At 47.8% G+C, this 27707-nt stretch overlaps 1 protein-coding gene across 3 annotated transcripts; it reads right to left on the bottom strand.

Annotated features, from left to right (window-relative positions):
* Window positions 1-1393: 1393 nt before the first annotated feature.
* On the bottom strand, window positions 1394-26821 carry LOC135815085 (uncharacterized). 3 transcript variants are annotated; one of them, XM_065328321.1, is made up of 9 exons: window positions 26439-26818; window positions 22401-22493; window positions 20128-20235; window positions 19940-20050; window positions 13386-13454; window positions 10811-10897; window positions 5315-5398; window positions 4670-4777; window positions 1394-1954 (listed from the first exon to the last, which is right to left on the bottom strand). In XM_065328321.1, the coding sequence occupies exons 1-9, from the start codon at window positions 26518-26520 to the stop codon at window positions 1800-1802; spliced, it is 897 nt and encodes a 298-aa protein (XP_065184393.1). In that variant the 5' UTR covers window positions 26521-26818; the 3' UTR covers window positions 1394-1799. The 3 variants fall into 3 exon arrangements, with proteins under 3 accessions (XP_065184393.1, XP_065184395.1, XP_065184394.1); XM_065328323.1 differs by lacking the exon at window positions 19940-20050 and having other exon boundaries at window positions 26439-26821; XM_065328322.1 differs by lacking the exon at window positions 20128-20235 and having other exon boundaries at window positions 26439-26819.
* Window positions 26822-27707: the final 886 nt, after the last annotated feature.

The following is a 27707-nucleotide window of genomic DNA, read 5'->3' as shown; positions in this document are numbered from 1 at the left end:
TATCGCCACAATGAAGACAGAAACAACGGACCCCGTTGGAAAGAGATCGACTTGAAGAGATTGTATTGCTCCAAGGAAACATTACAAAGAAAGACTAGGATGAATACCAAAAAAAATTCCAAGTACGCGAAACCCTAACCGAATGTAGTAATGAAAAAGAATCGACATAATTTTAAAAGCTGGCAGCAAACAGAAATTAAAGGGGAAGTATACCCTAAAATCAAATTTTCACCAGTTGTAGTCTTCTGGGTGCTGAGTCGAATGGTCTTGGTCCGAGGAAGCTGCGACGCTCCCTTCCTTCTTTTTTCCCAATCGAACCCGTGCACTTCCACCGAAACTGGGTGACTGCGCCCTACTAGATGGGGATTTGTATGCAAAATGTCACTAAAAGTGCTATGTCGTTCTTATAAAAGCACGGATGACCGCGATTGGCCCATATGTTGTAGTCTTTTGGACACTGAGTCGACTGGTTTTGGTCCGAAAAGGCTGCGATGCAGCGTTCCTCCTTTATTCCCAATCGAACATGGTTGAACAAGCGGTCACGTGCTCCTGGGTGCCCAAATCACCTGGTCACCGCGCCAGCAGGCGACAACTTTCACACCAAGGTTCAACTCGAGTTCAACTCGAGTGACAGGACTGCACCCAAAAAAGGTCAAACAGGCTAGTAAGTTGTACCCTGCAGGCACGGTGACCAGGTGACTGGTGTAGGCAGGAGCACGTGACCGCTTGTTCAACCATGTTCAATTGGGAATAAAGGAGGAACGCTGCATCGCAGCCTTTTCGGACCAAAACCAGTCGACTCAGCGTCCAAAAGACTACAACATATGGGCCAATCGCAGTCATCCGTGCTTTTATAAGAACGAAATGGCGCTTTTAGTGACATTTTGTATACAAATCCCCATCTAGTAGGGCGCAGTCACCCAGTTTCGGTGGAAGTGCGCGAGTTCGATTGGGATTCAAGTAGGAAGGGAGCGTCTCAGCTTCCTCGGACCAAGACCATTCGACTCAGCACCCCGAAGACTACAACTGGTGAAAATTTGATTTTAGGGTATACTTCCCCTTTAAGGACGTTTAGCAACGCGAAAGTTCGAAAGAAAATTCGAGTCTGGGAATGAGTACAGAAACAAAGGTCGAAACTTCGAAAACTTGGACGCGAAGTTGCAGTGATTTGCGAAAGTAACTTTCTCTTTTCTCGGTACGCATTTCACTACAGGGAGTAGTAATTTTACAGCCGCCTGCTTGAGACTGAGCTGCATACACGGTACGGTACTATAAGATTCAAATAGCTTCGAGAAAAAGTCGTTTCGCATTGCTAAACCTCACAAGTTTTCTTTTTCGAAATAGATTTTCGCGAAATATCGCCACCACCAAAAATTCGAGTTTTCGCACTGCTAAACGTCCCTATTGTCAAAAAGAACTTCTTTTTCATGGCAGATGCAGCTCCTAAAGCGGTGGGAGGTGAGTAGATCAGCTCACCAGCATGTGGTCAAAGACCGAAAATCCCATTCACTGCATCCATGTTTTCCTCGTGCCAGGCCACGAGTTCTCAATTAACTGTGGGTCGCAGCACGGCTGGAAAAAATCCTTCCGCTTCCAAGCAGGACTTGAACCTGTCAAAAAGACCATTCGAGGTTAAATAAGTCTAAGCTAGTAGAATGTTCATGAAGAGAACGAAATCAAGTAAATACACTGAAAATACACTACCGGCGATGGACTGCTCATTGTTGCAGTCAGGCAGTGGCACTGCCATCGGCGGCAGTGGCAGCATCGGAAGTGGGAGGGGATTATGGATGTACTAGCTACTTCCGAGGAAATTTGTACAGGAAGAGAATGCATAGCTTGAAAAGTAAGTCGCTCCCCAGGTAAATCCATACAAGAGTGGGTGTTGCTGTTGCGCCTGTACAGCAACTGGCACCTCTGCTGCTGTGAGTGTTGTCAGTGGTATTCACTTGCTCTGTGTGGAACACACACACACACACACACGCCACAGTAGTACAGTTAGTCATGGTTGTTACACAAATGCACATGTACACACACACACAACACACACACACACACACACATCGCCATCTGCGAAGCACTAACTGGCTCTGGGCAGTCGACTCGCTATGATGATGCTCTCGTCGTTCTCCTCTATCCCTATCTATGCACCACAACTGGCTCAGACAACCGACTCGCCATGATCAGCCATGATGATGCTCCTCTCAGTAACAGCCCTTGTAATTTGTTAATAGTCTCACAGTTTCTCCCGCACACTCGCTGGTGTTAACCCTTCCTTTCTTTTCATTTTGCTGACTCGTACAGCTCTATCTTTTGTTTTTGGTGCGTGTTTTTGGCCGTGATGCCGAGACCTCAGGTCGGTAGAGCCATCAATGCCCCGCCATCACTGCTGCGTCTCGGTGCAGCCCCTGCTCAATAGTTGTCACGTTTGTCCTAGTCTCATTATCATTGTCTTTCTATATTATTTTCGAGCTGGGAATGTGAACATAGTAAAAAAAAACAAAAACAAAAAAAACACATACACACACACATACCGTACTCGCGCGATTAGTGCCCCCAGGGCACTATTTTTTCAATGTCCATCACAGATGGGGCAGTACTATTCAAGAGAGGGCACTATTTTTTCATTGCTGGTACATTTGCGTCATCCAGCATAAAACAAAGAAAAACAGAGCCTAAAGTGTACTGTCAACGCTCACGACTCCACAGAAACGAGAACAAGACCTGCGATTTTGTTCCTGAAAACACCAGTGCAAAGCAATGGCCAAGAACATTAGCAAAAGAACACCAAACTTGCACATGGGCTTGGTTACAAGACGGGGGGGGGGGGGGGGGGGGAGCTTTATTTTTCACTGGCTCTTGGAGACTAGGGCACTATTAGAGATAGGGCACTATTCAAGAGAGGGCTCTAATCGCGCGAGTACGGTACACACACACACACATACACACACATACATACACACACACACACACACACATACACACAAGGAGATGGGCACCCTCCCCTCTAAGCACTGTTGACCACGGTTCCTAGTACTTCCTACACATGTTTGTTTTGCATGGGAACATTCAGGCTTCACGGTTGGGATGCCAAAACTCGATTACGTGGGAGGACATCTTGAAATCTGATCACCATAGAAATGAGCTCGCGTGACTCGAGCTATGCACGCGGCAGTGCACGCCTACGCGGCGCGGAGCACAGCAAGGACTCGAGATCTCGAGAGAGAGTTGCAGTGACCTGGTGACTGACAAGAAGAAGTAGAACTGAGGAAGACGGAGACCGGCTGGGGACTTGCGTTTCACTTTGGTTGCCGTTCACTGTCGTTGTTATTGCTTCTTTCCGAGCGAGTGTGTTGCGAGCAGTGCTGGCCTCGTAAGCCGAAGGCTTCAGACAGTTCGTTCGCACGCTGAGTCCTGCGATGAGAAGTCGCGAGTTCTGCCGCCGAGTCTTTGCTGAGAAAGGGATCGACATCTATGTCGTCCGCTGATGCACTGGCGCAGGTGAGGAGAGGTAGAGGACAAGAGCTCCTTGATGGAATGAAGCAAAGACTCACACCGTGTTCTAGTTCGTTATCTCTGTTCTCAGAGCGTTTTGTAAATGCACTTACACGAGTGAAAGAGCCGTGCCACGCTGCTGTGAGAAGTGACGATGGAGAGTTGTGAATTATTTGATTTGCCACTCTGTTTCGTTGCAAGAGGACGAATCAAATGACTTCGCCGTTGTACTGGTCATGCATTTTCGGTTCGCCATAGCTGCTGAAGCACACAGCAGTAGAGCGCCGATGAGCGAGACAGCAAACGGTGAATAATATTTCAAGAGTTTGTCAGTCACGGAGGAAACATTGCAAAAAACGCCTTGCTGCTGCCTCACTGGTGTAGTTTCCGCATCGTACAACGCATATGCACAGGCTTCCTTCCTTGTCGTCGCGCACGGGAGTTCGCGTGCGCCCCTGCCGATTTAGCTCACTTCAAAACAGTATAAGGTAGCACAATATTGGCCGATTTTGACAATCGATGGCTAAAAATCTTCAGTAGATACTAAGCTACAGTTTAACCGAAGCGATTTTTTCTAGATGAAGGGATCGCTGTAGAGCATTCACAGACTTTGTGACCATATCTTTAGTTTCCCAGGGCCAAAATCAAAAATTCCTTCGGTTGAACCCCTAGTTCACATCTTGCCTGGTTCCACCCAAATTTTCAGTGTCGTACTGTCTACCTGTGCTACCTTACTCTATTTTGAAGAGGCATGTGTCGCACTGAAAATGCGCTGCGAGATGGCTAGAGTTTGTGTACAAGGGGTGGTCGAGCTGTGGTCGCGTGACAGTCGACCTGTGGTCGCGTGAGCTGGCCAGAAACAAAATGGCGCCCACGTATTTGTACACAACCGTGAGCCCTGACATTGCTAGCGTGCATTGGTTACAGGTACATGTATGTAGAGAATTTCCATTTTCAGAGATAAACACACTCTAGTAATACTACGCACTCACACATCTCTCTGTTCACTTGTAACCTTACAATTGTATAGCATTGCAGACAAAGGTCATGGCGGACAAACTGCCTGTACACCATCCGATCAGAAAAATCATTCAAAACAAGTATCCCAGAAATGGCAGTGGGGATGAGCGCTGTCAACACACGGCTTATGCAGCTTTGGACTCGACTGACTTACGTTTAGTCAGCCCACCATTGTCAACGCTGTCTCCTCCTGGTCCTCCTTCTCCTCCCACCGTATGCTCTGGCATTTGGGTTGCTGCAGCCTTTGTTGTAGGCGAAGCAGCTGGGAACGCATAATCAGAACATGCGAATGCTGCTTATGCTCATTTACTAAATGGGAACTTTCGAACTTTCGATTACACACAATTCCGTTCATTCTAGAATACGTTACCAAACATGCACTATTTGATTACACAGATTTCGTCGTCAGAATCAGCAGAATCCGCAGAATCCAATTCCGCCCATTCCGAAGCGAGGGCTGGATTTCCAATTCTCGTACCGCCGGAATTTACCCATTCGGTTTACGCTTTCTCGACCCGGGCACCTCTGCTGCATACATATATTATGTACTAATAATTATTATTTGTACAAATAGTTGTACACGTGAAGCCTTTCCACGGTTTGGTCTAGTGTTTCACTGCTATGCTTGTAACCAATGTAACCTGAGAAGAGCTGCGGATGCTCCTGACGCCATAATCCTCACTCAACCCTTGCTGGTGCTGTGATCATCCCTAAGCATAAGGGCCACTGTAGTCAGCCCCTGCTGGCGCTGTGTGTGAGCTATTTATCAAGCCAATAAGACACCAGAATGTTGACTCACATGTTGTATGCAAGCTATATGTCACCCAGTCTCCCGGATTGAAGGCTCGCAGGCTGTCCTGCTGGTCATCGATATGTAGAGCAGCTGGAATAATGACGCGCGCACATGCACACGCACGCATACACATGCACACACACACACACACACACACACACACACACACACACACACACACACACACACACACACACACACACACACACACACACACACACACACAACAGCACGCAATAGATGTAGTATTATGTTCATCTACCATTGCACACGCGCACGCCTTTGTTCACTTGTGCCACTACACTTGCAACACTACAGCTGTATCACATTGCATACAAAACTGAGGTGGAAACACTGTCTGTACAGTGTCCGTCCGATCAGAAGAAAAACAAGTATCTCAGCTCCTATGACCGTATTTCCCTGATTATAAGTCGCACTCGATTGTAAGTCGCATCTCTTTTTTCAGGTCTATGTCATATCGTTTCAATACACTCACTTCAGTAGTATACCATGCTCGATTGTAAGTTGAAACCCCTTTGTTGACCCTGAGGTTTAGTGTAAAAATTTGCAACTTATATTCGGGGAAATACGGTATAGCTTCAATTATACTGTACACGCTTCTCTATCTCGGGACAGCTAGCCGTTTTGACCCTGGTAGGTCTCATCAGCAAAGATCAGAGCGGCTGACCAAACTAATCGCAATAAAATCTAATGAACGACGCAGCATTTCCTAAGCCAGCTCAAAGCACTAAAGTAAGAGTGCTCGAGCTACGCGGAACACGGTGAGCTTTGCACAAGGGCAGGTGACTGACCCGAACCAGAAAGAGTGCTCAACCATGTAGTGGTTCTACAAACGCACCAAAGACATCTTGTAACTAGCTTCGTTACTACAAATCACAAGTGTGTGGGAATACAGAGAACGACAGAGACATCAAAGGAAAAGCCAGGCAGGCAGGTACAGCTAAAGTGCGTACGGTACAACTGGCATGTCGCACAGCGCGGCCGGATGAATGCATACATGTTACATAAAAGGATACAATGACAAACAGTGGGATGTGCATCCACTACATCTCCCCTCTGAGATTAAACAGGCTATAATAGAGAAGATGAGGAGTCCAAAGACTATTCGATAATGTAGGTATTGTTTGTAGAGCAAGTTGCAGTGAGAGAGTGATGTGCAGAGACGACGGCAGATACGTCTCGGCACGTTGCTGAATTAGCATGATTCAATGAGGCGGTTGACAGGCTGAGGAGCTCTAGCAGAGCGACGGACTGGATCAGCTGCTGTGCCACCGTACTCAACCTCGACTGTCGGCTTCTCTGCTTCTGGCAGTGGCAGTCGGATCAAGTGACGACGATTGCGGCGAACAGTAGAGTGACCAGACTCAACGAGGTAAGAACGATTGGACACTTGCTCTACTATCTTGCCCTCCCGTTCGAGATCGGTGATGAAGACACGGTCATGAAGCTGTAGAGTCGCGAGAGGCTTAGCTGCATGCCGTTGGTCGTAGTGCAACTTCTGCTGTTCCTGGGACTGAGTTTCCGATTCCAGAATACTAGGAAGATCTGGCCATTTCGGTCCCAGCTGCTCAGTCGTTGCAGGTAGACCGGTACGGAGCTGGCGGCCATACAATAGCTGACATGGGGCATAGCCGTTGCTCAGCGGTGTCGTGCGGTAAGCCAAGAGTGCATCTTGCAGGCTTTCGGCCTTCCGCAGGAGATTCTTGGCGGTGCGAACTGCACGTTCCGCTTCGCCATTCGACTGAGGATACCGTGGACTGGAAGTGCGATGGGTGATGTCGTTTGCTGTGCAGAACTCAGTAAACGCTTCGCTGGCAAACTGAGGACCGTTGTCTGTAACCAAGGTGGACGGGAAACCATGCTCGGCACAGATGCGGTGCAGATGCTTGATGACAGCAATCGAGGTTGTGGCAGTCAGCGGTACGACATCGAGGTAACGCGAGAGATAGTCAACAATGACGAGGTAAGTCGTGCCGTTGAATTCCATCAGATCTGCACCAACCGTGTGCCACGGCAGTGTTGGGCGTTGGACGGGTTGCAGTGGTTCGGTCCACTGGACGCGGTGTTTGGTGCACACTTCACACGTAGCGACTATCGTGTCGATTTGCCTTGACAAGCCTGGCCACCAAATGGAATGGCGGGCGCGAGACTTGCACTTCGTTGCACCTTGATGTCCCTCGTGGAGCTTCTCGAGCATCTCAGGCTGCAGAGAGGGTGGCATGATAATGCGGAAACCATGGTACAGCACACCTTGCTCACAGGACAGTAACTGGCGTTCATGGAAGTATGGGTGCACAGTGTCGTCGACATCACGTGGGTTGCACGGCCATCCGTGTTGGACGAAGTGGAGGACTTGCTTGAGCGCCTCATCTTGTGTGGTGGCGTCAGCAATGTCACGGGCTTTACCATCCGACACGATCTCAGCGATGTAAGATGTGAGGTTGATGCTGATCTCGTCTTGGAGACTAGGCGTGTCGTCACAGGCAAGCGGAGCGCGAGACAGAGCATCGGCAACAACTAGCTCTTTGCCAGGGACATACACGGCGGCTGGATTGTACGTGAGCAGGCGCATCAGGAGGCGTTGACATCGCATCGGGACACGGTTCAAATCTCGCGTATTGATCAGCGGGATGAGTGGTTTGTGATCCGTTTGGACAGTGAGGGACGAGTTGCCGTAAATGTAGCCGTGGAATCGCTCACAAGCCCAGACAACAGCCAAGCACTCCTTCTCGATCTGCGCGTACTGTTGCTCAGTAGTGGTGAGGCTGCGCGAGGCAAATGCAATGGGGCGCATTCCGTCGTCATGCTCCTGCAATAGGACAGCTCCCAAGCCGTAACTGCTGGCATCAGCGCTGATGACCGTGGGCTTGGTTGGGTCGAAGAACGTGAGGCAGGGCGCATTGGTGGCAAGCTGTTTGAGCTTGTCCAGGGCCTGTTGTTGTGTAGCAGACCACTCCCATGCGGTGTCATGCCCCAGTAGAAGACGCAGTGGAGCGCTGACTTCCGAGAGATTGGGAATGAAGCGTGACATGAACGCGAACATGCCGAGAATGCGCTTCAGTTCCGTGACGTTCTTGGGCGGCTTCAGATTAGCGACGCTGGACACTCTCGCTGGGTCAGGGTGGAGACCTTTGGCGGAGAAGATGTGACCAAGGAACTTCACTTCGGCCTGACGCTTGTGACATTTGGTCATGTTCAGTGTGACGTTGGCTTTCTGCAGGATGTCTAGTACGGCAGCTAGGTTACGGTCGTGTTCTTCTCGCGTACGGCCAGAGACAATGATATCGTCCATGTAGACGAACACGCCGGGGAGCTGGTCCAGAAGGTTGGTGAGACGCTTCTGGAAAATCTCAGGTGCTGATGTGATGCCGAATGGCAGTCGCTTGAAGTAGAACCTGCCGAAACGGCGTGATGAAGGTGGTCAAACGGGCAGAGTCGGGACTGAGTGGGACTTGCCAGAATCCGTTAGCAGTGTCCAATGTCGTGAACACAGTCGCTCCGGCCAGTGAAGACAGGGCATCTTCTAACGTTGGCAGCTGAAATGTCTCCCGCTTGACAGACGCATTAAGACGCTTCAGGTCGACACAGATGCGTACCTTGCCGTTAGGTTTGAGGACGGGCACCATAGGCGAACACCAGTCTGTGGGTTCGTCGACACGCGCAATGATGTCGCCATCTTCCATGCGGTGCAGTTCTTCACGTACTTTCGAATACAGGTGATGAGGAACTCTGCGAGCTGTGAGGCAGTGATACGGTGTGGCGTCGGAAGTCAAGTGAATCTGCGCAGCAGGGCCAACCATACACTGTACGAGTGGGACTGGACCTTGCACTTCAGCCAGACGCTGGACTAGACCCAGTGCTGTGCACGCAGATCGGCTGAGCAGGCTAGTGCTGGCACCATCTAGAACAAAGATGGGTATGGTAGTGGACTGGGATTGAAAGGAGCAGTGAGCCTCAAATACACCCAGGACCTGCATAGTCTGGTCATTCGCTCCTCTCAGCTGAGCACTAGTAGCAGATAAGGACGGCTTGGGCTGCAGTGTATTGTATGATTGCACGGACATGGTAGAGACATCAGCTCCAGTATCTAGCTTGAACTGGACTACACTCTTTCCGATAGCTAGATCTGCCAACCAGGGTGAATCACTTACACTTTGTGCGCACGTCGTGTGGCCAACAAATAGAGAGTCCGGAGAGTCGTTCGTGACGGCAGAGGTGGACGGTTTCGATCGGCAAACTCGCGCGAAGTGGTTGCGCTTGCCACAGGCTTTGCAGCACTGGCCTCTGGCTGGGCACTGATTGCGTTGCGAGTGGTGGCTTCCACCACAGTTCGGGCACTTCGATTCGGTCGCAGGCGGCGTTGCTGCAGATTTGTAGCTACCATGCGGTCTGCTCTTCGGCATAGATCGACCACCACGGTGCGACTGGACAGCTGAGGCTGAGGCATCATCGTCTGAAATCGAGCTGGCGGCGGCCAAGCCACTGCGCGATTGGGCTGCAACCTGTTGCTGGACAGTTTCGGCGTGCCGTGCGAACGCAACAACTGTGGCGAGAGTTGGCTCGCTCTTGTCTTTCATCTGCAGCTCCCGACTCACCCGCTTGTCCAGCATGTGGGCGACGAAGCGGTCTCTGATACGCTCATCCTTCGTGCCAGCAAACTCACAATACTCTGCAGCTTTGTACAGAGCACGGACAAACTCCTCTACGGTCTGGCCGGGTTGTTGTACAAGCTGTTCAAATTTAGCCCGTTCATGAACAACATTGGTAGAGGGGCGGAAGTACGTGTCGAAAGCACTGACGACCTCGTCATATTTCTTCTTGTCGTCCTTGGATAGTCCGAGTTGGTACTCGAACAAGGAGTCGGCGTTGGGTCCGAGAGCATACAACAAAGTGGCCACCTGAGTTTCTCCCGGGTCGGAACTCAGTTTGGTGGCGGCACGAAAACGGGTGAAACGGAGTTTCCACGCGGGCCACTGGTCCGGTGAGCTGAAGTCGAAAGGCGCTGGAGGGTTGAAACGAGCCATCACCGCTCACGAGGCCAAAGACTACAGGAAAACCAATTCTGACACCATGTAGTGGTTCTACAAACGCACCAAAGACATCTTGTAACTAGCTTCGTTACTACAAATCACAAGTGTGTGGGAATACAGAGAACGACAGAGACATCAAAGGAAAAGCCAGGCAGGCAGGTACAGCTAAAGTGCGTACGGTACAACTGGCATGTCGCACAGCGCGGCCGGATGAATGCATACATGTTACATAAAAGGATACAATGACAAACAGTGGGATGTGCATCCACTACAAACCAGACCGAAGCAGATGAGCTACGATAGCTATGGATCCGTGAGCAGTGAAGTCCCTTTAATTAATTCGACCATGCTCCCACTCAGGACAAGGCTTCAAATTCAAATTCTCCAACAACGGAACACAGTCTAATGTAGGTCTGTACTGGTTCTGAAGGAGTCAGAGCAATTAACTTACTGGTTGTTTGTGCCGGCTCCCTAGCAATCAAATCGTGATCTGTTCTCGGCAAGATCGCATTGTACTCTTCATTGATGACGGAAGGATCTATCGGAATAAAACATCATTACCACGATTACTATTCCAAATGCAGTACAGTGAAATCTGTAAAGGCGACCACTCAACCAAGACCACTTTTTCTTGTCACACACGCTTTTCCAGTCAAAATAGACTGGATAAGACCAGGGTTTTTTTTATAGCACCAGGTTTTTTATACAGGTTTTTTACAGCACCAGGTTTTTTATAGCACCAGGTTTTTTACAGCACCAGGTTTTTTACAGCACCAGGTTTTTTACAGCACCAGGTTTTTTATACAGGTTTTTTACTGCACCAGGTTTTTTGTACAGGTTTTTTTACAGCACCAGGTTTTTTATATGAGTGATTACCAGAAATATAACCTGCTTTTTAGAACACGCAGATGACTGGAGGTTTTTTATACAGGTAGACTCCCTCTAATTCGAATACGGTATAATTCGAACATTCCGTGTAATTCGAACTTTTCGTCGTACCGATCTTCTGCAAGTCACTTCAATTGAAAATCGAATGCATAATTCGAAGTACGAAAAGTGCGCCGGTTGGATAATTCGAACGCAGTCTTCGTACAGAAGAGCTGTTTACAGTACATTGGCTATGTCCTTTGAACGCTTATTTCGAAGTGAGATTGAGTTGCTATCCTTGTGATTCGAAGTTCATTCTTTTCTCCTTCTCTAGCCAAGAGTAGCTCAAAAATCGATCGATGGTCCGCTGCAGGTTCGACTATAGCGTTCAAGAAACCCACCTTCTCTCGAAATTTGATTCAAGCCCGTGCGAGGCAAATTGCAAAGGTTTGATTGAAGACGACTTCTTCCAGGTGGCTGACTCTCTTCGCGGATCTCGATGGCCTTTCTTACTGCGCCAGCTCGTGCGCGGAGATGTTGGCGCACAACAACACTATTGTCGTAAATATTGTCTATGCCTTTGCTCCACTTCCGTTCTTCAGAACGAAGTGCTGCTGTCCAACGGCCTTTCATGACACGGATTAGGCAGTGCAGTTCTTTTCCGTTGAAATTGTTTCAGGAAAGCTGCAGTGACTGACCCCTTCTTCACTAGAAGATGAAGATCATGTCAAAATGATTTTGTGTCAATCCAGTGTTTTGATGATCCGTTGTACATGACCGCGTACCGGTACGACCACCTATGTTTCGTTGATGCAAATAAAAATGTGCAAAAAATATTCAGCATGCGATTTCAAGCATTTTGACATACATATCAGTGCATGGGGTTGCATTTGGATAATTCGAAGTTCCGGATAATTCGAAGTTAGGGCCTGGCAATTTGAGGTTCGAATTAAAACGAGTCTACCTGTACTATAATTTAACCCCTTTTACGGATCCCTTGAACGGTCGTTTAAAAGATGCGTTTACTGTAGATGCAGAGAATGGGATTTTCGGTCTTTCACCGCTTTGCGGTGGGTCTGATCTACTCACCTCCCACCACTTTAGGAGCTGCATCTGCTCCTTGATCCATAGAGGGTGGTGGCGTTGCTACGGATACGGAAAACTTGCCCTCCAGCCAAGTCTCACGCAAACTATGATTTTTTAATACTGTAGTGCCTCAACAGGGCATCAAGAGAAATCGGTATTTCACTCCCATCATTTCACCTGTCTTATGAGACCAGTCATGTCACGACTCTCTTACCGTGTTTCTACATACATTGCTTGACCTGTGTTGAAAGACCACCACGCATTTACAAAGACCAGTGTCTGTACAACGTGAGGTGGTCGTGAAATGCAGATTCAACTGTACATCCGCCTACCCAGAAAAAGTAGTGCAGTATTTTGCTCATCCATTCTTCACCCACCTACCTGGAACGATTCTCTCTTCTCATCTCTCTCTATTTCTCCCGCCCCCCTCCGACCCTCTCCCCTCTCTCCCTGTCTGTCTCTGTCCATCTCTCTATCTGTCTCTCTGTCTGTCTCTCTATCTGTCTCTCTGTCTGTCTCCCCCCCCCTCCCTCCCTCTCTCTCTCTCTCTCTCTCTCTCTCTCTCTCTCTCTCTCTCTCTCTCTCTCTCTCTCTCTCTCTCTCTCTCTCTCTCTCTCTCTCTCTCTCTCTCTCTCTCTCTCTCTCTCTCTCTCTCTCTCTCTCTCTCTCTCTCTCTCTCTCTCTGTGTGTGTGTGTGTCTCTCTCTCTCTGTCTGTTTGTCTGTCTGTCTGTCTGTCTGTCTGTCTGTCTGTCTGTCTGTCTGTCTGTCTGTCTGTCTGTCTGTCTGTCTGTCTGTCTGTCTGTCTGTCTGTCTCTCCCTCCCTCCCTCCTTCCTTCCACCCCCCTCCCCCTCTGTCCCTCCCTCTCCTCACTGCGGTTGAAATTTAATAAATTTCAGTTTGTAGAGCCAGAGCCAGTGAAACCTATTGTTCTAAGTCAACAGGACAGGCTCAAACCTCAATGATTACAATGGGCAAGCGGACTGGGGAATTCTTTTTTCGTAGCAAATACAGCCTTGCTATAGTGACACATATTTGAGTCAAGCCAGCAAAGATGCCAGCATGTTGACTCACCTGTTGTGTGTAAGCTGAATATCTGCCAACCTCTGGTAGCTTCGGTGGTCGGGCTGTCCTGGTGGCGAGCTACAATGTATATGTAGAGCAGGTGAAAAAGCTACACCAATGAAATAGAACACACCCATTTTTTAAAGGGGAGGTACGCCCTGAAATTAAATTTTAATTCCCGTAGCTATGCAGAAGACGTTACTTCAGTAACGTCTGGCGCTAGCCAGGGTCCACACAGCTTTAATTTGGTATTTGTGTGTGTGTTTGTTTGTTTGTTTGTTTGTGTCACGCCTGGCGCTATCCGTATCTGACGGCAAAAAAGCATAGGATGTTATAAATTTTTCAATTTTTTTTCAGGCATATCCTGGGATTCGAACCCACACTATCGCCTTACATGCATTCCCCCATACACTTCGCATTCATACCCATTCTTCCAAGTTGCTTCACGTTATTATCTTGCGTTTGAAAGCCCTATTTGAATATTGCGGGCAGCTGTATGTGGCCAGCTGTGTTTGATGGTACGGTACGGGAGACGGTGTCGTATTACCCTCGATCGTACCTGTCCCGTACCTACCCCCTACCGTACCGTGCCATCAAAGACGGCTGGCCACAATGCATATTCAAATAGGGCTTGCAAATGCAAGATCACAATGTGAAACAACTTGGAAGAATGGGTATGAATGCGAAGTGTATGGGGGAATGCATGTAGCGCGATAGCGCGGGTTCGAATCCCAGGATATGCCTGTTGTGAACCCTCTGGTTCTCTAAAGTATCAGGAACGAACGACCCCACACGGCACGAGGACAACTATTTATTCTCAACAGTATATTTCACTTCCATCGACTAATAACAATGAACAATGAATGAATGAATGAACAACTGAATAACTAACACTAAAACCACCAGGTAGTTATAGCGTGAAAATGACAGCGTATATGAGAAAAGCATACGCATACAACATACAACAACAGCGCACACAGCAAACCGCACATAGCGCATGTAGCGTATACTACGTCGTAATCATCAGTGGTACGGCGGAGTCGGGATACAACTGCATTGAAACGAACACAATGTCACAAGCGAGAAGGCCTTTCACTCTCGAGAACTTGTGGTTTCACAACATTCTCCCCACCAAAGGGCTTCTCACCGCCGCACAACAACTTCTAAGTCAAAACGATCGGGGCTCTGACTACATGCCCAGAACGAGTCATCCGCTGCTGTGGCGGTGGCCAAGGTGGAATATTACGAGTGCTCACCATTTCTGCCAACTGAGCAATGGTCTGCGGGCTTGCGCACTTTAGATGAAGCTCTAACGTTCGCTTCACGAGAGCACATACCGGAATGACTGCGGAGCTACCCAGGATATTGATGGCGAACTTGTCCATCCGCTGTTGGCTTGATTCCGCACCGAACGGCTTCACCTCAACAGTCTCAACACCAAGCGTGCCGATCTGGGCTGTCACACACAACACAGTCACTGGGCCACTGCCTCGTGGGGCGGACGCTGGACCAGATAACCTACATTCGATCTCCGTGTTCCACACAGTCTCGCCGCTTACTTCTTCCGTGCTAACCAGTATCGCCCTTCTCATTTTTTCGGCTTCTACGCCTTGCGCTTCTAAGTCTTGCGCCTCTAACTCTTGCGCCTCTAACTCTTGCGCCTCTAACTCTTGCGCCTCTACGTCTTGCGCCTCTACGTCTTGCGCCTCTACGTCTTGCGCCTCTACGTCTTGCGCCTCTACGTCTTGCGCCTCTACGTCTTGCGCCTCTACGTCTTGCGCCTCTACGTCTTGCACTTCTACGTCTTGCGCTTCTACGTCTTGCGCTTCTACGTCTTGCGCTTCTACGTCGTTCGGCCAAGACTCCAGCTGTTTCTGAGCGTCTCCGACCGATGTCGCCATGCTCTGTACCGAAGCAGTGGGCCTTGGATCCGATCCTCCCACTGGCTTCAAATACTCTTCTGACCGCTGCTTGTCTGTAAGCAAAGTCTTACACGCCTTGTCCGGCGTCCTCCCGGGCGAGGCAAGCAAATCTCGCTTTGCTTCCTCATAATATGTACTGACGGCGATGCGCTCGTCCATCTTCTTGAGCTTTTCGTTAAACTCTGTGCGGAGCGCACCCTCTTGCCGTCTAGCACTGCGCTCTTCAAACTCCTCGCTCTGTCGGAGCCTCTTCTCCACGTATTCTCTCAACCTATCGCATTCAAATCCATACCGAATTCCGTTAGCGATAAAGCTGGCTTCAATGATCCATAGTTCCTGTGCCATGCTCGCTTTGTATCCTGGCGTGGTCGCCAAATGTTGTGAACCCTCTGGTTCTCTAAAGTGTCAGGAACGAACGACCCCACACGGCACGAGGACAACTATTTATTCTCAACAGTATATTTCACTTCCATCGACTAATAACAATGAACAATGAATGAATGAATGAACAACTGAATAACTAACACTAAAACCACCAGGTAGTTATAGCGTGAAAATGACAGCGTATATGAGAAAAGCATACGCATACAACATACAACTACAGCGCACACAGCAAACCGCACATAGCGCATGTAGCGTATACTACGTCGTAATCATCAGTGGTACGGCGGAGTCGGGATACAACTGCATTGAAACGAACACAATGTCACAAGCGAGAAGGCCTTTCACTCTCGAGAACTTGTGGTTTCACAACAATGCCTGAAAAAAAATAGGAGAATTGAAAAATTTATAACATCCTATGCTTTTTTGCCGTCAGATCACAATGTGAAACAACTTGGAAGAATTAGTATGTATGCGAAGTGTATCGGGGGATGCATGCAGGGCTCGCGATAGTGCGGGTTCGAATCCCAGGTTATGTCTTAAACAAAAAGAGGATTTTTTTAAAGAATTTATAACATCCCTATGTTTTTTTTTGTCTAGGTCATCAAGGCAAAAAAGCATAGCGTAGGGCCCTGAGCTTCCAAGCTCTCTCGTTCCCGTAGCTATGCAGAAGACGTTACTTCAGTAACGTCTGGGGCTAGCCAGGGTCCACACAGCTTTAATTTGGTATTTGTGTGTTTGTTTGTTTATTTGTGTGTTTGTGTCACGCCTGGCGCTATCCCGTATCTGTCCCGTACCGGACCGTACCATCAAATACAGCTGGCCACATACAGCTGGCCGCAATATTCAAATAGGGCTTTTAAACACAAGATCATAACGTGAAGCAACTTGGAAGAATGGGTATGAATGGGAAGTGTATGGGGGAATGCATGTAGGGTGATAGTGCGGGTTCGAATCCCAGGATATGCCTGAAAAAAAGATAGGAGAATTGAAAAAATTATAACATCCCTATGCTTTTTTTGCCGTCATCAAGGCGGTAGACGGTGTCGTATTACCCTCGATCGTACCTGTCCCGTACCTATCCCGTACCGTACATTCAAAGACGGCTGGCTACAATGCATATTCAAATAGGGCTTTCAAATGGAAGATAATAACGTGAAGCAACTTGGAAGAATTTATATGTATGCGAAGTGTATGGGGGGGGGGGGGGGATGCATGCAGGGCGCGCGATATTGCGGGTTCGAATCCCAGGTTATGTCTAAAAAAAAAGGAATTTTTTAAAGAATTTATAACATCCCTACGCTTTTTTTGTCTAGGTCATCAAGGCAAAAAAAGCATAGCGTAGGGCCCTGAGCTTCCAAGCTCTCTCGTCAGTTGTAGTCTTCGGGTTGGTGAGTCGAATGGTCTTGTAATAGATACTTCTTCTATTTTAATTTTGTGACTCTTTGATTATTAGTTGCGGGCCTTGGATTCGTTTAGTCATATTCTAATGTTTGTTTGGCAGCTCTCCACCGTTGGTTCTTTGGTTGGAGATGTAACGAACGAGAGAGAGAGAGAGAGAGAGAGAGATTCCGTATTTTCCGGGGTATAAGCCGCACCCCCCTTTTTGTGGCAAAATATTGACTAAAAGTTTGTATTCGGAGTATAAGCCGCACCCACAAACCAAGATTTTTCACACTCATTGACAAAATATTATTTGGCCTTTCTACAAATTTATTATGGTTATGGAGCTAAATACCATGTTAGATCAGATTATGAAGTGTTAGTGCACCACAGGTTGCTGCAGAGATGTTGGTGTATTGCTGTGTTGACTACAGATCACTCCATGTCATCTGCACTATTTTCAGTCTCGCTGCCACTGATGTTGATCAGCAACACAGGCGCGAAGCTGAGTCGAATGACATGTCACATGACGTCAGCATGCATACTGATGTATGCTTACCATTCATTCGCGCAAGCATACTCGGTGTATAAGCCGCAGGGGCGATTTTGGTCTGATTTTTAGCGAAAAAAAGTGCGGCTTATACCCCGGAAAATACGGTAGATAGAGCGAGCGAGCGAGCGAGCGAGCGAGAGAGAGAGAGAGAGAGAGAGAGAGAGAGAGAGAGAGAGAGAGAGAGAGAGAGAGAGAGAGAGAGAGAGAGAGAGTAAGTTACATTTATAAAGACAGGTAAGTCTAACAAATGAGGACTGAGACCTCTACAACAGGGTTTTTACGCCTGAAAGCAGGTGCATGATTTAACAAGCAGGTTGTCAGTCTAGATTTTATGCGCAGATGGAGAAAAAGCGCAGAATTTTTGTAATGAGATGAAAAGCAGAAATAATAAGAAATAATAGGAAAAGATGAAATGAAAGCCTGCTCACAACCCCGCCCAGCCTTGCGAACTGGGTATGGTGGATTAAGAACCCGGTTCAACGCTCGAGCAAGCGCTCTCCACTCAAGGTGTTCACAGCAACTGATAGGAACTCATATGGGGAAATTATAGAAAAGAAATAATAAGATAAAGAGAATAAATTTCAACGCACCTCAATAAACGGAGCCCCACATACAGTACCTCAGAAAAGTGGATCTTCCGACCAGTGTTTTTGTTGACGCCGCAACCAGATGATGTAGCTGCTTCGCAGAGACGTCTTACTGCACAAATTACAAATAAATTTTATTCTTCGATTAGAAAATCCAAGCGCTTTCAGAGCCCTCCGAAGAGAGTCCGGGATGAAACCACGCACACCCACCTCAACCGAAAAAGAAACGACCTGCCACCCGTTTGCTCGGCATTGATCGGCCAGATCCGCATACCGCCTGTCCTTCCGCGAGTTACTGACACTGAATCTGTCCTCAGCACAAACTGTCAACTCCATCCAGAATACAATCCTACGACTCGTAGAGTACAGAACTATATCTGGTCTTAGGGTGGTAAGTGCAACACAGCTAGGGAAAGAAATCTTTGCACTAACTGAGTCGACAAGAAGTTTCCAGTCTGAGGCCGCTGACAGGAGATCAGTCGTAACCAACTTTCGTCTGGGCTGAACGCGAACTGGCTTCTCTCCCGCCTTGCAAAACGAGATGAAGTCAAGCTCATTTGAATTTTCGGTTTGTACGGTGTTTGCAGCAGTGCGGATTCGAATCTCCTCACGCATGTTCCTGACGATGACCCCGAGTACGTTGTCGTGCCTCCAGGTGTAACGTCCCTGGTCCAGCGCTACGCGACAAGCGCCAAGCACGTGGCGCGTAGTACAGGCCCAGGTACGGCACAAACTACAGTACGGATCCACTACGGTGTTTCCCCAACGGCGTAGGTTCGTCGGAGAAGGTAGCACGTCGAGGGTTGATGCGAGAAGAAATTTCAAATCCTTACCAGTACCACCGTACAAAAGGGATTTCCACGAGAGGTCCTGCCACATCACCGATGTCCACTCCAACCACTTGCCTTGCACCTGAAGAGTCTTCAGCCTCAAAATCTGCTCCTGCGCGTTGATCTCCTCAAATGTTTGAAGGAGATCCTTCCTCGGGGGTTTGGAATGCTGCTTCGGAGCACGAGCACCCAACCCTGCACGATGACTTGAAGATGACGGTGGACGGAGAGTCCCTGAACCTACTGATGCCTCTGCACACTCCAGCTCTATTGTCGCCGCATATCGCTTTGTCAGCTTCGCATCCTTACTCCGACGCAGAGTGTACAGCGCCCTCATGCGCGCGTCCCCACTCGATCGAAGAATGTGCCATTTGATGGACTGGCACTTTTTCCACACCGTAGGAAGGTAGTGGAGGCGTAAGCCAAAGCGTTTGCGACTGCCAATAAAAAGAATGGCAGAGTTTGCGCATCGAGGTAGGCCTGACCATTTCTTCAGAAATGGTAAACACATAAAGTGCAGTTCACGTACAAAACCTTGTGTGAGTTCAAGAACCTGGAAAGACCAAGAAAGCTTGGGCAGAGAGAGAGCGAGAGAGAGAGAGAGAGAGAGAGAGAGAGAGAGAGCGAGAGAGAGAGAGAGAGAAGGGTGAATGCCAGATTACGACACACGTTATACTCTCTAATGCACAGAACATTGAACAATTTTCTCAATTCCATGAAGCCTTAATTAACAACAGATGTAAAAGGGATGGTTATGTTGGTGATGTTGGTCCCAAACCAGATGCTCCTGTGCTCTTTTTACCACGGCAAGAGGGTGAATTGTTGCAGTTAATGATGCCTGGCAAAAACATCCCCTTGGAAACCCAGTGCAAAGGCAAGATAAATCTAATGTTATCACGTGGAATACCTTCTTCTGCTGCTCCTCTGGATTCTCCTGCATGCCATATTATGTTCTTCTGCTCAGCTGATATGGCATGCCCCTCACCAGATGAAGCAATCCAACTGTCTTCATCATCCTCTGCAATTCGCAATACACCCAAATAGAAACCGTTATCATCAAAGTGAGCCTATCTAATGTTATCACGTGTAAGCTACCTTCTTCCGCTCCTCCTCTGGATTCTTCCATATGCCGTATGTTCTCCTTCTCAGCTGATATGGCATGCCCCTCACCAGATGAAGCAATCCAACTGTCTTCATCATCCCCTGCAATTTGCAACACACCCAAATAGAAACTGTTGTCATCAAAGTGAGCATGGCTGGATGGGACGAACCTCGGAACAACAGACACATCTGGAGAAAGACAAACTCTGGTAAGACCTCTATGCTTAGTCTTCGGCAAGTCTGTATGCAATATCACCACGCGTACACCTTGCTAATTGGACCAACACTGTCCGTATTCCGTTTTTTAGTAGGGGTGAAACAATTACACTTTTTGACTACCGAATAACCGAAACCTTTATCGATCGGTCATCGGTTATTTTTTGATTATTTCTTCCACTGATAAAAGCAGTATTGGAAGGTGAAAAATGCGAAAATTTAGAATTTGAAAATTGATCCTGTGGAGAAGAAATTTTTCTTGCACATGGCTGTTCGATCTAGAGTCATCCGTTTATAATCATGTATACTGGATGAATAGTCAAGTAATCGAAACTATTCGAATAATCGATTTGTTACCTTGTACAAGTAACAATTTCTATTTCGAGTATTCGGTATAATCGTTTCACCCCTAGTTTTTAGAGCTTTTGGAAAGTGATACAGTTCAAACAGTGTGATTAGCTTGGCACACATACCGTAAAGTAACGCTAGAGTGCCACCCTTTCATGACCGTGTTTTGGAGGTGGGGGTCGTGCTTTGGAGGCGGGGCCGTGCTTTGGAGGTGGGTCGTCGTATTTTTGGAGGCGGGGTCGGCGTTTTTTTGAGGCGGTGTTGGCGTTTTGTTGAGGCGGGGTCGTGTTTTGGAGGCGGGGTCGTCATGTTTTGGAGGTGGGGTCGTCATGTTTTGGAGGCGGGGCCGTGTTTTGGAGGTGGTGTCTTGTCATACGACAAGTATCTTGCACACACATTTCACGTTGTGCTGGCAATTACAGTCAACTTCGCCAATAACGACATTCGGCGGGGCATCAGAAAAGTGTCCTTATTCGCGAAGTGTCCTTATAACCGAAGTCCCATTTGAATGTATGGGAACCCATATTTTGTATAGTATGATATGCATATCAAAATCAAGCTCTTTTCTTGCTCTATGTCAATGTGTACTTTATTTTCATATTGCAGTTGAAAGGAACTAAAAATTCAATATGCAAGGGAAATCAATTGAAAAATATGCCTTTTTGAGCCATCTACAGGGCTAGAGATATGTACATGTATGATGATTACTGTACAATCATGTACAACTACATGTACATTGTATACATATAGGTGTGCTGGTAAATCCAACAATTTTGAAGCCAACATAAAAAAAGGAAGAAAAGCCCCCCCCCCCCTTGGCTGCATTTTCTGGCATGTGTGCAATAATATCCATCACCAGTGCAGTGCACCATAGGTTCTGGTACTTCTGCATGACAGGTACATGTACTTGACTGACAGGTACTTGAAATAGCTGTCAAAAGCCCAGAAAGTCGTTATTCAAGCAGTGAATATGACCACGGGGCACTAAAAGCATGTCGCTATACGCGAATTGTCGTTATTCAGATAGTCGTTATATCCGAAGTTAAATGTATACGGTTAGATGGGACTTTGCTCTGGGCATGGAAATTCGGTCGTTATTCGCGAATTGTCGTTATATCCGCAGTCGTTATTAGCGAAGTTGACTGTAAGTGGTACTGTTTACATGTTCACTGTGTAGGCGCGGAAAGCTAGCCAGAAGTCCAGAACCCTTTTTACGGCATGTGGAACAATGAGCACGTGCAAAGCAGTGCTAGCATGTTAATTAATGTACTGCCTTCGTAAACAAAAACACTTTGTGACTTCGATCGACCTGTCAGCCCTGGAGAATTGAGCTCTGCGGAATCGAGTGATAGCGACTCCGAGTGAGACTCAGCCCGATTTCTTTTGTATGACAGTTGACGTCCTTCACTGAAGTGTATCCAGTCGTTGTCTTGAAGTGTTTTTGTTCCACTGAGCTAAAATTTAATTTCCTTTCTTGAACACGGCAACTCATTAGAATAATAAAAAGTCACAAAGTTTTTGTTTCCGGATTAACTAAATTTCGCTAATCCATCTGATTCCACAAAATTATATGTACCACACTTCCTTGAGACCATGCCCATGTGAGGGAGGGGGGGGGGGGGGGGGGGGTAGAATAAGCAACAGTGTGTTGCAGATTGCGGGGTTCATATCATGGTGATACAAGCTACTTGTAGTATACTGACCTGGTAGATCAGCAGGGTCTACAGCACGCTTGTGGTATGTGCCATCACCATCATTATCATTGATAGATGGCACCCGCTCCCTGGATGGCAGAGCTGGTGTTAGACAGAATATGAGCAGATTCAATTAAAAGCAGAAGTCCGAGAAGTGAAAGATACACGTTTTTCACTCACAAAGCAACTGTTCAGTAGTGGTCTACCAGAGCAATCACACTCACCACCGTGGTGGTTTTCCAGAAATGAGTAAGTAAAGTAAATTATCGTGTCCGTTCCCGAAGGGAACTCACGACGGCCGCTAACACCCGATAAATCCTAGCGGCAGATGCAGCACCTAACGGTGTGGCAGAGTGGATATGTCTCACAACCACTGGCCCAAGTGCCGAAAACGACCCCATTAGCTGCATCCATGTACCCCTTGTGCCTGGCCACAAGTTCCCAGTTGACTGTGGGTAGCAGCACGGCTGGAAAAACCGCTCCCAGGCAGGACTTGAACCAGGTACCTCTCGTATCTCAATCATGGTCTTTGACCAACCCACTGTGCCTGCCTGGCCAGAAATGAGTAGAAGCAAAGAACCACACTTGCAGCCACATAATAGATAAATAGCCGAAAAAACATCTAAATCCATCAAAGAACCGCCAACAAGCGGGAGAAAAGGCTGTGAAATCAAGTGAAACAGCATGGCCAGTGCCGGTGAGCATGGGTGACTGGGCAGCAGGGGAGCACCTGAAAAACAATGACTCCCTACATTCCTAGCCGCGACCGCTCAACCGGGCTAGAGGAAAAACACGCCTGTCGGCCAAAAAACCTTTCTATTTCATTAATTCCTGCCCCGCTGCCAGTCGGACCCAAGAATAGAGGTAGCAAGAAATGGTATGTAATAACCGGTGTATGTCATAATCATAAGCCACACACATAGGCATAGACAGCGGACGACTCCCATGAAACCAGGGTGGGTGGGCGGGCAACTTCAACTACCACGAGGAAAAACAAAGACCACGATAGCAGGTTCAACGGAGTTGCGCAGAACAAGAGCAAATGCACGAAAATATTTGTGAGTGAAAAATACGTTTTTTGCACTCTTTCGCTACGCTCAGCCGTGAAAAAACAAAACATTCCTTGAGGAATGAGGGGTGATCTAGTGCAAGTGTTCAGCTACGACCGCAGATCACACACTAATCAAAAAGCAGAATTTCAACTCTCGCATTTAATTTCCGTCAAAACTTCTGAGTTTCAAAATACAGAACATCTCCCATATGTAAACAGACGGCGAGGAGACAGCAATAACTATTATTATTATTGTATTATTCAATCAAGAGGACAAGCTGAATCAACACGTGAATCCATGTACTTCATTTGTTCAGCGTCACGCGGTGGAAACAATACGCAATAACAAAAAATGAAAGAGGGATGTCTGGATCATACACAGGAAGCGTGGGTCTCGAAGTCTGAGGGAAATGTTTGAACGGTCGCTGCTTGGATGACGACTACGCCATAGCTTAGTGAGCATCGCTGGCCATAAGCGAGAGTCCCTGGTTCGAGTTATGGTGGTGACAGGGTTTTTTTCTTCAGACTTTTCCCCTACACCTTTCCCTCAAACTAATGAAAGAAGGAGGAAATAGTGAAAAAGAACAATAGAGTCTTTCATCCTTCATTCACTTCTGTCATTGCACATTAGTGAGGTTTTGCATTCTGAATTTCGGTTCGGCGTTCTTTGCTCATTTGTCGACATCAGATGTCAAATTGTTTTGAACGAACGTTTGTTTTGCAAGTCGAAGATCATGTGTTTTCATTTCGTGAGTTCCAGCATCAGCAATTTCCTGTCCCGTGTTCCTTTTCTTGCTGATTCCAACGAACCTTTGATCGCCCAAAGAGTCGAGGGCCAAATCTGCCTCCTCAGTTGCCTCAGAAGAACTAACTCCATGGCCAAGTCAAATTTTATGCATATCGCCTCGTCTTTTCAGCCACACCGATGATGGTGAGGACACTGCAGGCGAAAGAGAGTAGACAGGCAGTGGATAGGAGCAATCAGAGGTAGCTGACGATGCTGATGTCGCCAAAGACGCCTGCGAAGCGATGCTGAGATCAGAAACGTCTTTGAATAAATCACGCGCTAGCGCTCTTCTACAAGAAATTTCTTCCGAAAAATACATTCGGCAAAGTGAGCCTTTTCCGAACAAACACGCCAAATCTTCGAGTGCATTTTCAACCTCGCTCCCGCGTGCCGAATCTTTTGCCGAATTTCGGAATGCAAAACCTCACTACTGTTTTCACTGCTTGACTCTGCACGGATAAAGTCACATGTCACCAATATGAGTAGGAAATCCTGTTGTTTTACTCTGACTATCATGTTTGGCAGCCAGCATGAAGGTAGGGATCTCAGCGCGTGCAGTGCACAGGGTGTTTGCGCATACATTGCGTCATCGAGTTTTGAGTGCAGCCTCGCGGACACAGCAGAAAATGGCGACGGTCGATTTTCGACACTAGCGGAATCGTCATCTTCATCATCGTTCGAACATACTTTGTAATTCCCGCCGAAGGACAGCGTGGCCAAGGCGATATCGCCCCGGTCGATTTTCCTATAATTTGCCATGCGGCAAGAACCCACTTCAGAGAGGATTCAGTCAAAAATTCAGACGTTTTCTCCGGTTAGATTGTCCTAACTTCGATTTTCAGTGCATCAGCCATCGCGAACATCGCCGCCATTATCACTCAGAGAGAAGACATCGCGCTCAGTACAAGAGGTGTTCACGCTGCGTCCAAGAGTGAAAGATTGTGCTCTTTTTTTTTTTTTTTTTTTTTACCATTGAACACTCACTGCATGCTCTTTGACCCTCCATAGTTCCTCTGAGAGAGTGTCTGGGAGATAGGTAGCTTGGAGATGGCCGTAGAACGTGCTTTCCTGGACGCAATATTCAGCCATTTCTACTGTCGTCTTCAACTTGATTTATTTCGAAAAAATGTTCTTTTCCACGATTTCTGCACTGGATGGATCATGGACGCGTTTGCATATTGGGATCGAAAATCTCACCTGCGCAGACTGGCTGCGCAGTTCACGCGCTGAGATCCCTAATGAAGGGCAGTGTGGAGGTGGAAAATGAAACTGCAGCCCTGTAGATCTACGCGATCTACATTGTACATGTACTGCAGTATCAACTACTAGTACCAGTACGTGGTCTTTGTAGTGGCTCGCCACTACTGCAAGTGCCCGCGGTCCGTCCTACTGCTGTTGTCTGCTGAGCTAGCGATCGTCTTCCTTCAACACAACCCAAGCCCGCGCTGCGGCGGCAGCAGCAGCTATTTCACCGAAAAGTGCAAGTAAAGCCGCCACAATGTCGCTAGACCTTCCGCTTTCTCTCTCGTTCCTGTTCTATCCGCAAAGACCGCACACACAGGTGACAAAGTAACGAGGCCGGCCAATACAAGCCCTAGCTATATTTTACAATTCTCCTGGCCTTGACTAGCTAGATAGTCAAGGCCAGGAGAATTGTAAAAATTAATAATAATAAAGTTGAAGATGATGCGCCCAGCCGACGATGCGTTGAATCTACAGTGCTAGTGTGACGGCACATCCGCTACACTTCACCCGATGTCCTAGAAACCGTAAACAAAAATCCGATGTACTGGTCTTTGCGAGCCGAAGCAAGAAGATACCTCACAAGGAGCGCTGGGCTTGCGAGTTCAAATAAAATCCACCAAACAAGCCTTCTGCTCGGGCGCAAATCGTTCTTTGCTATCGAAACATGGGGAATGGTCGAACAAATTCGAAATTCCCTGATAGGGGAGTGCAGAAGGAATCAGTGCCCCATAACCAGCATGGCAACAGGCAACGGCTTGCCAGAGGAGAAGAAGACCGGAAATGTCTTTCGAGGCGCGTTTGCACTGGCCCCTCGTAGTCAGGAACTGCAACTTCGAAACAGAATTATACATTGTAGTTTCCAAGATGGCCAAAAAGCAAAGTCTTATGGCAGAAAACCGAAGAACATCACGGTCGTTACCGATTAGAAGCAGTGTACTAAAAGGGGGAAGCAGTTTCCACTTACCAGCGCTATAAGCCACTGCAATAGCCAGTACAAGGAACAAGAGAGGTCTTGAATTCGTCGACGGGATGGACGCCATGGTCATTAGCTACACTACAGCCACGGCCGGGGGTAGGGACGCCTTTGGCTTTGACAGAACTAGGTAGAGGAGACAATCAGCCTGGCGGCCCGGATATGGAGCAGGTGTCGACCGGTTGCGCTACCATGTAAACTGGGCCAAGGTGGTTGGAGCGGAGAGAATTGTAGCCAAGTAAGACAAGCGCGGGAAATACTAACAGCTGCTAGTACGGAAACATTCTGTGCATTCTTCATGATACAGCAGCCATGGCCGCCGATATATGGAGACTGCACTGACTCACAGAGTTGACCAATCTGTTTACAGTCTGCGCTGCGTATGCCGCATGCGGCGCATGACATGACGCAATGTATTACTTGTGGGAATATGGCATAAATAGCCATATACGCGTAGGTGCAACATTGTAATTTGTACAAGACAGTAATAATTTCATTGCTTTTGAAGCATCGCTGTTAATGTTTGGAACGGTGTCGCGTTCGCAGTAGCAGCTATTGCTAGCCTACAATTTTAGCGCATGCTACTAGTAACTGATTACTCGCACGATCGCCCCACTCGATGCCAAAAGCAGAATGTTCGTGAGGGTCGTGTCCATGGGCCATGGCGCCAGTTGGAGAGGCGCCATCTTCTTTGCCTTCAAAACCGCGTCCAAAATCTTGTTGGATCTCGTGAAGATGGGACCGCGTGCGCGTACCGCGGCTTCACATTTTTTTTTTACAAAATAGCCACAAACCATCATGGTGCCAACACCGGCAAAAACGCACAGAGATACACATAGGGATGGCATGATCTATATCTGCCACATCGATCGATTTGGCTGCGCGATCGATCGATTTGGCCGGGTGTGGCGCTGCGCGATCTGGTGATCGACAGATCGCGCAACGCTCGATCGATCGCGCAACTATCGATCGATCGCGCAAAAAAAAGAAAAGCCAAATCGATCGATTGTGAGCCGTTCGCGGAGTAGGTATTTTACTACTCAAAGAACTTTATAGGTAGGTATTTTACTACTTCCTGGTGAACGGCATCAATGCAATCATATCAGTACTTTGCGACTGGCGGAACATCACTCAGAAAATAAAACAGTAGATGACGATTCCTTGCCTTGAAGAAGTAATGGCCTACGTTGTCGAACATTCAGACCCACTGGAGGCGTTCTACAGCCTGGAGCCCGCTGATAAGGATTTTGATGCGACTTG

This window comes from Sycon ciliatum, chromosome 4 (assembly GCF_964019385.1).
Source record: "Sycon ciliatum chromosome 4, ocSycCili1.1, whole genome shotgun sequence".
NCBI lineage: Eukaryota > Metazoa > Porifera > Calcarea > Leucosolenida > Sycettidae > Sycon > Sycon ciliatum.
The sequence above is the reverse complement of the archived record's forward strand: the minus strand, read 5'-3'. Positions and strand labels throughout refer to the sequence as shown.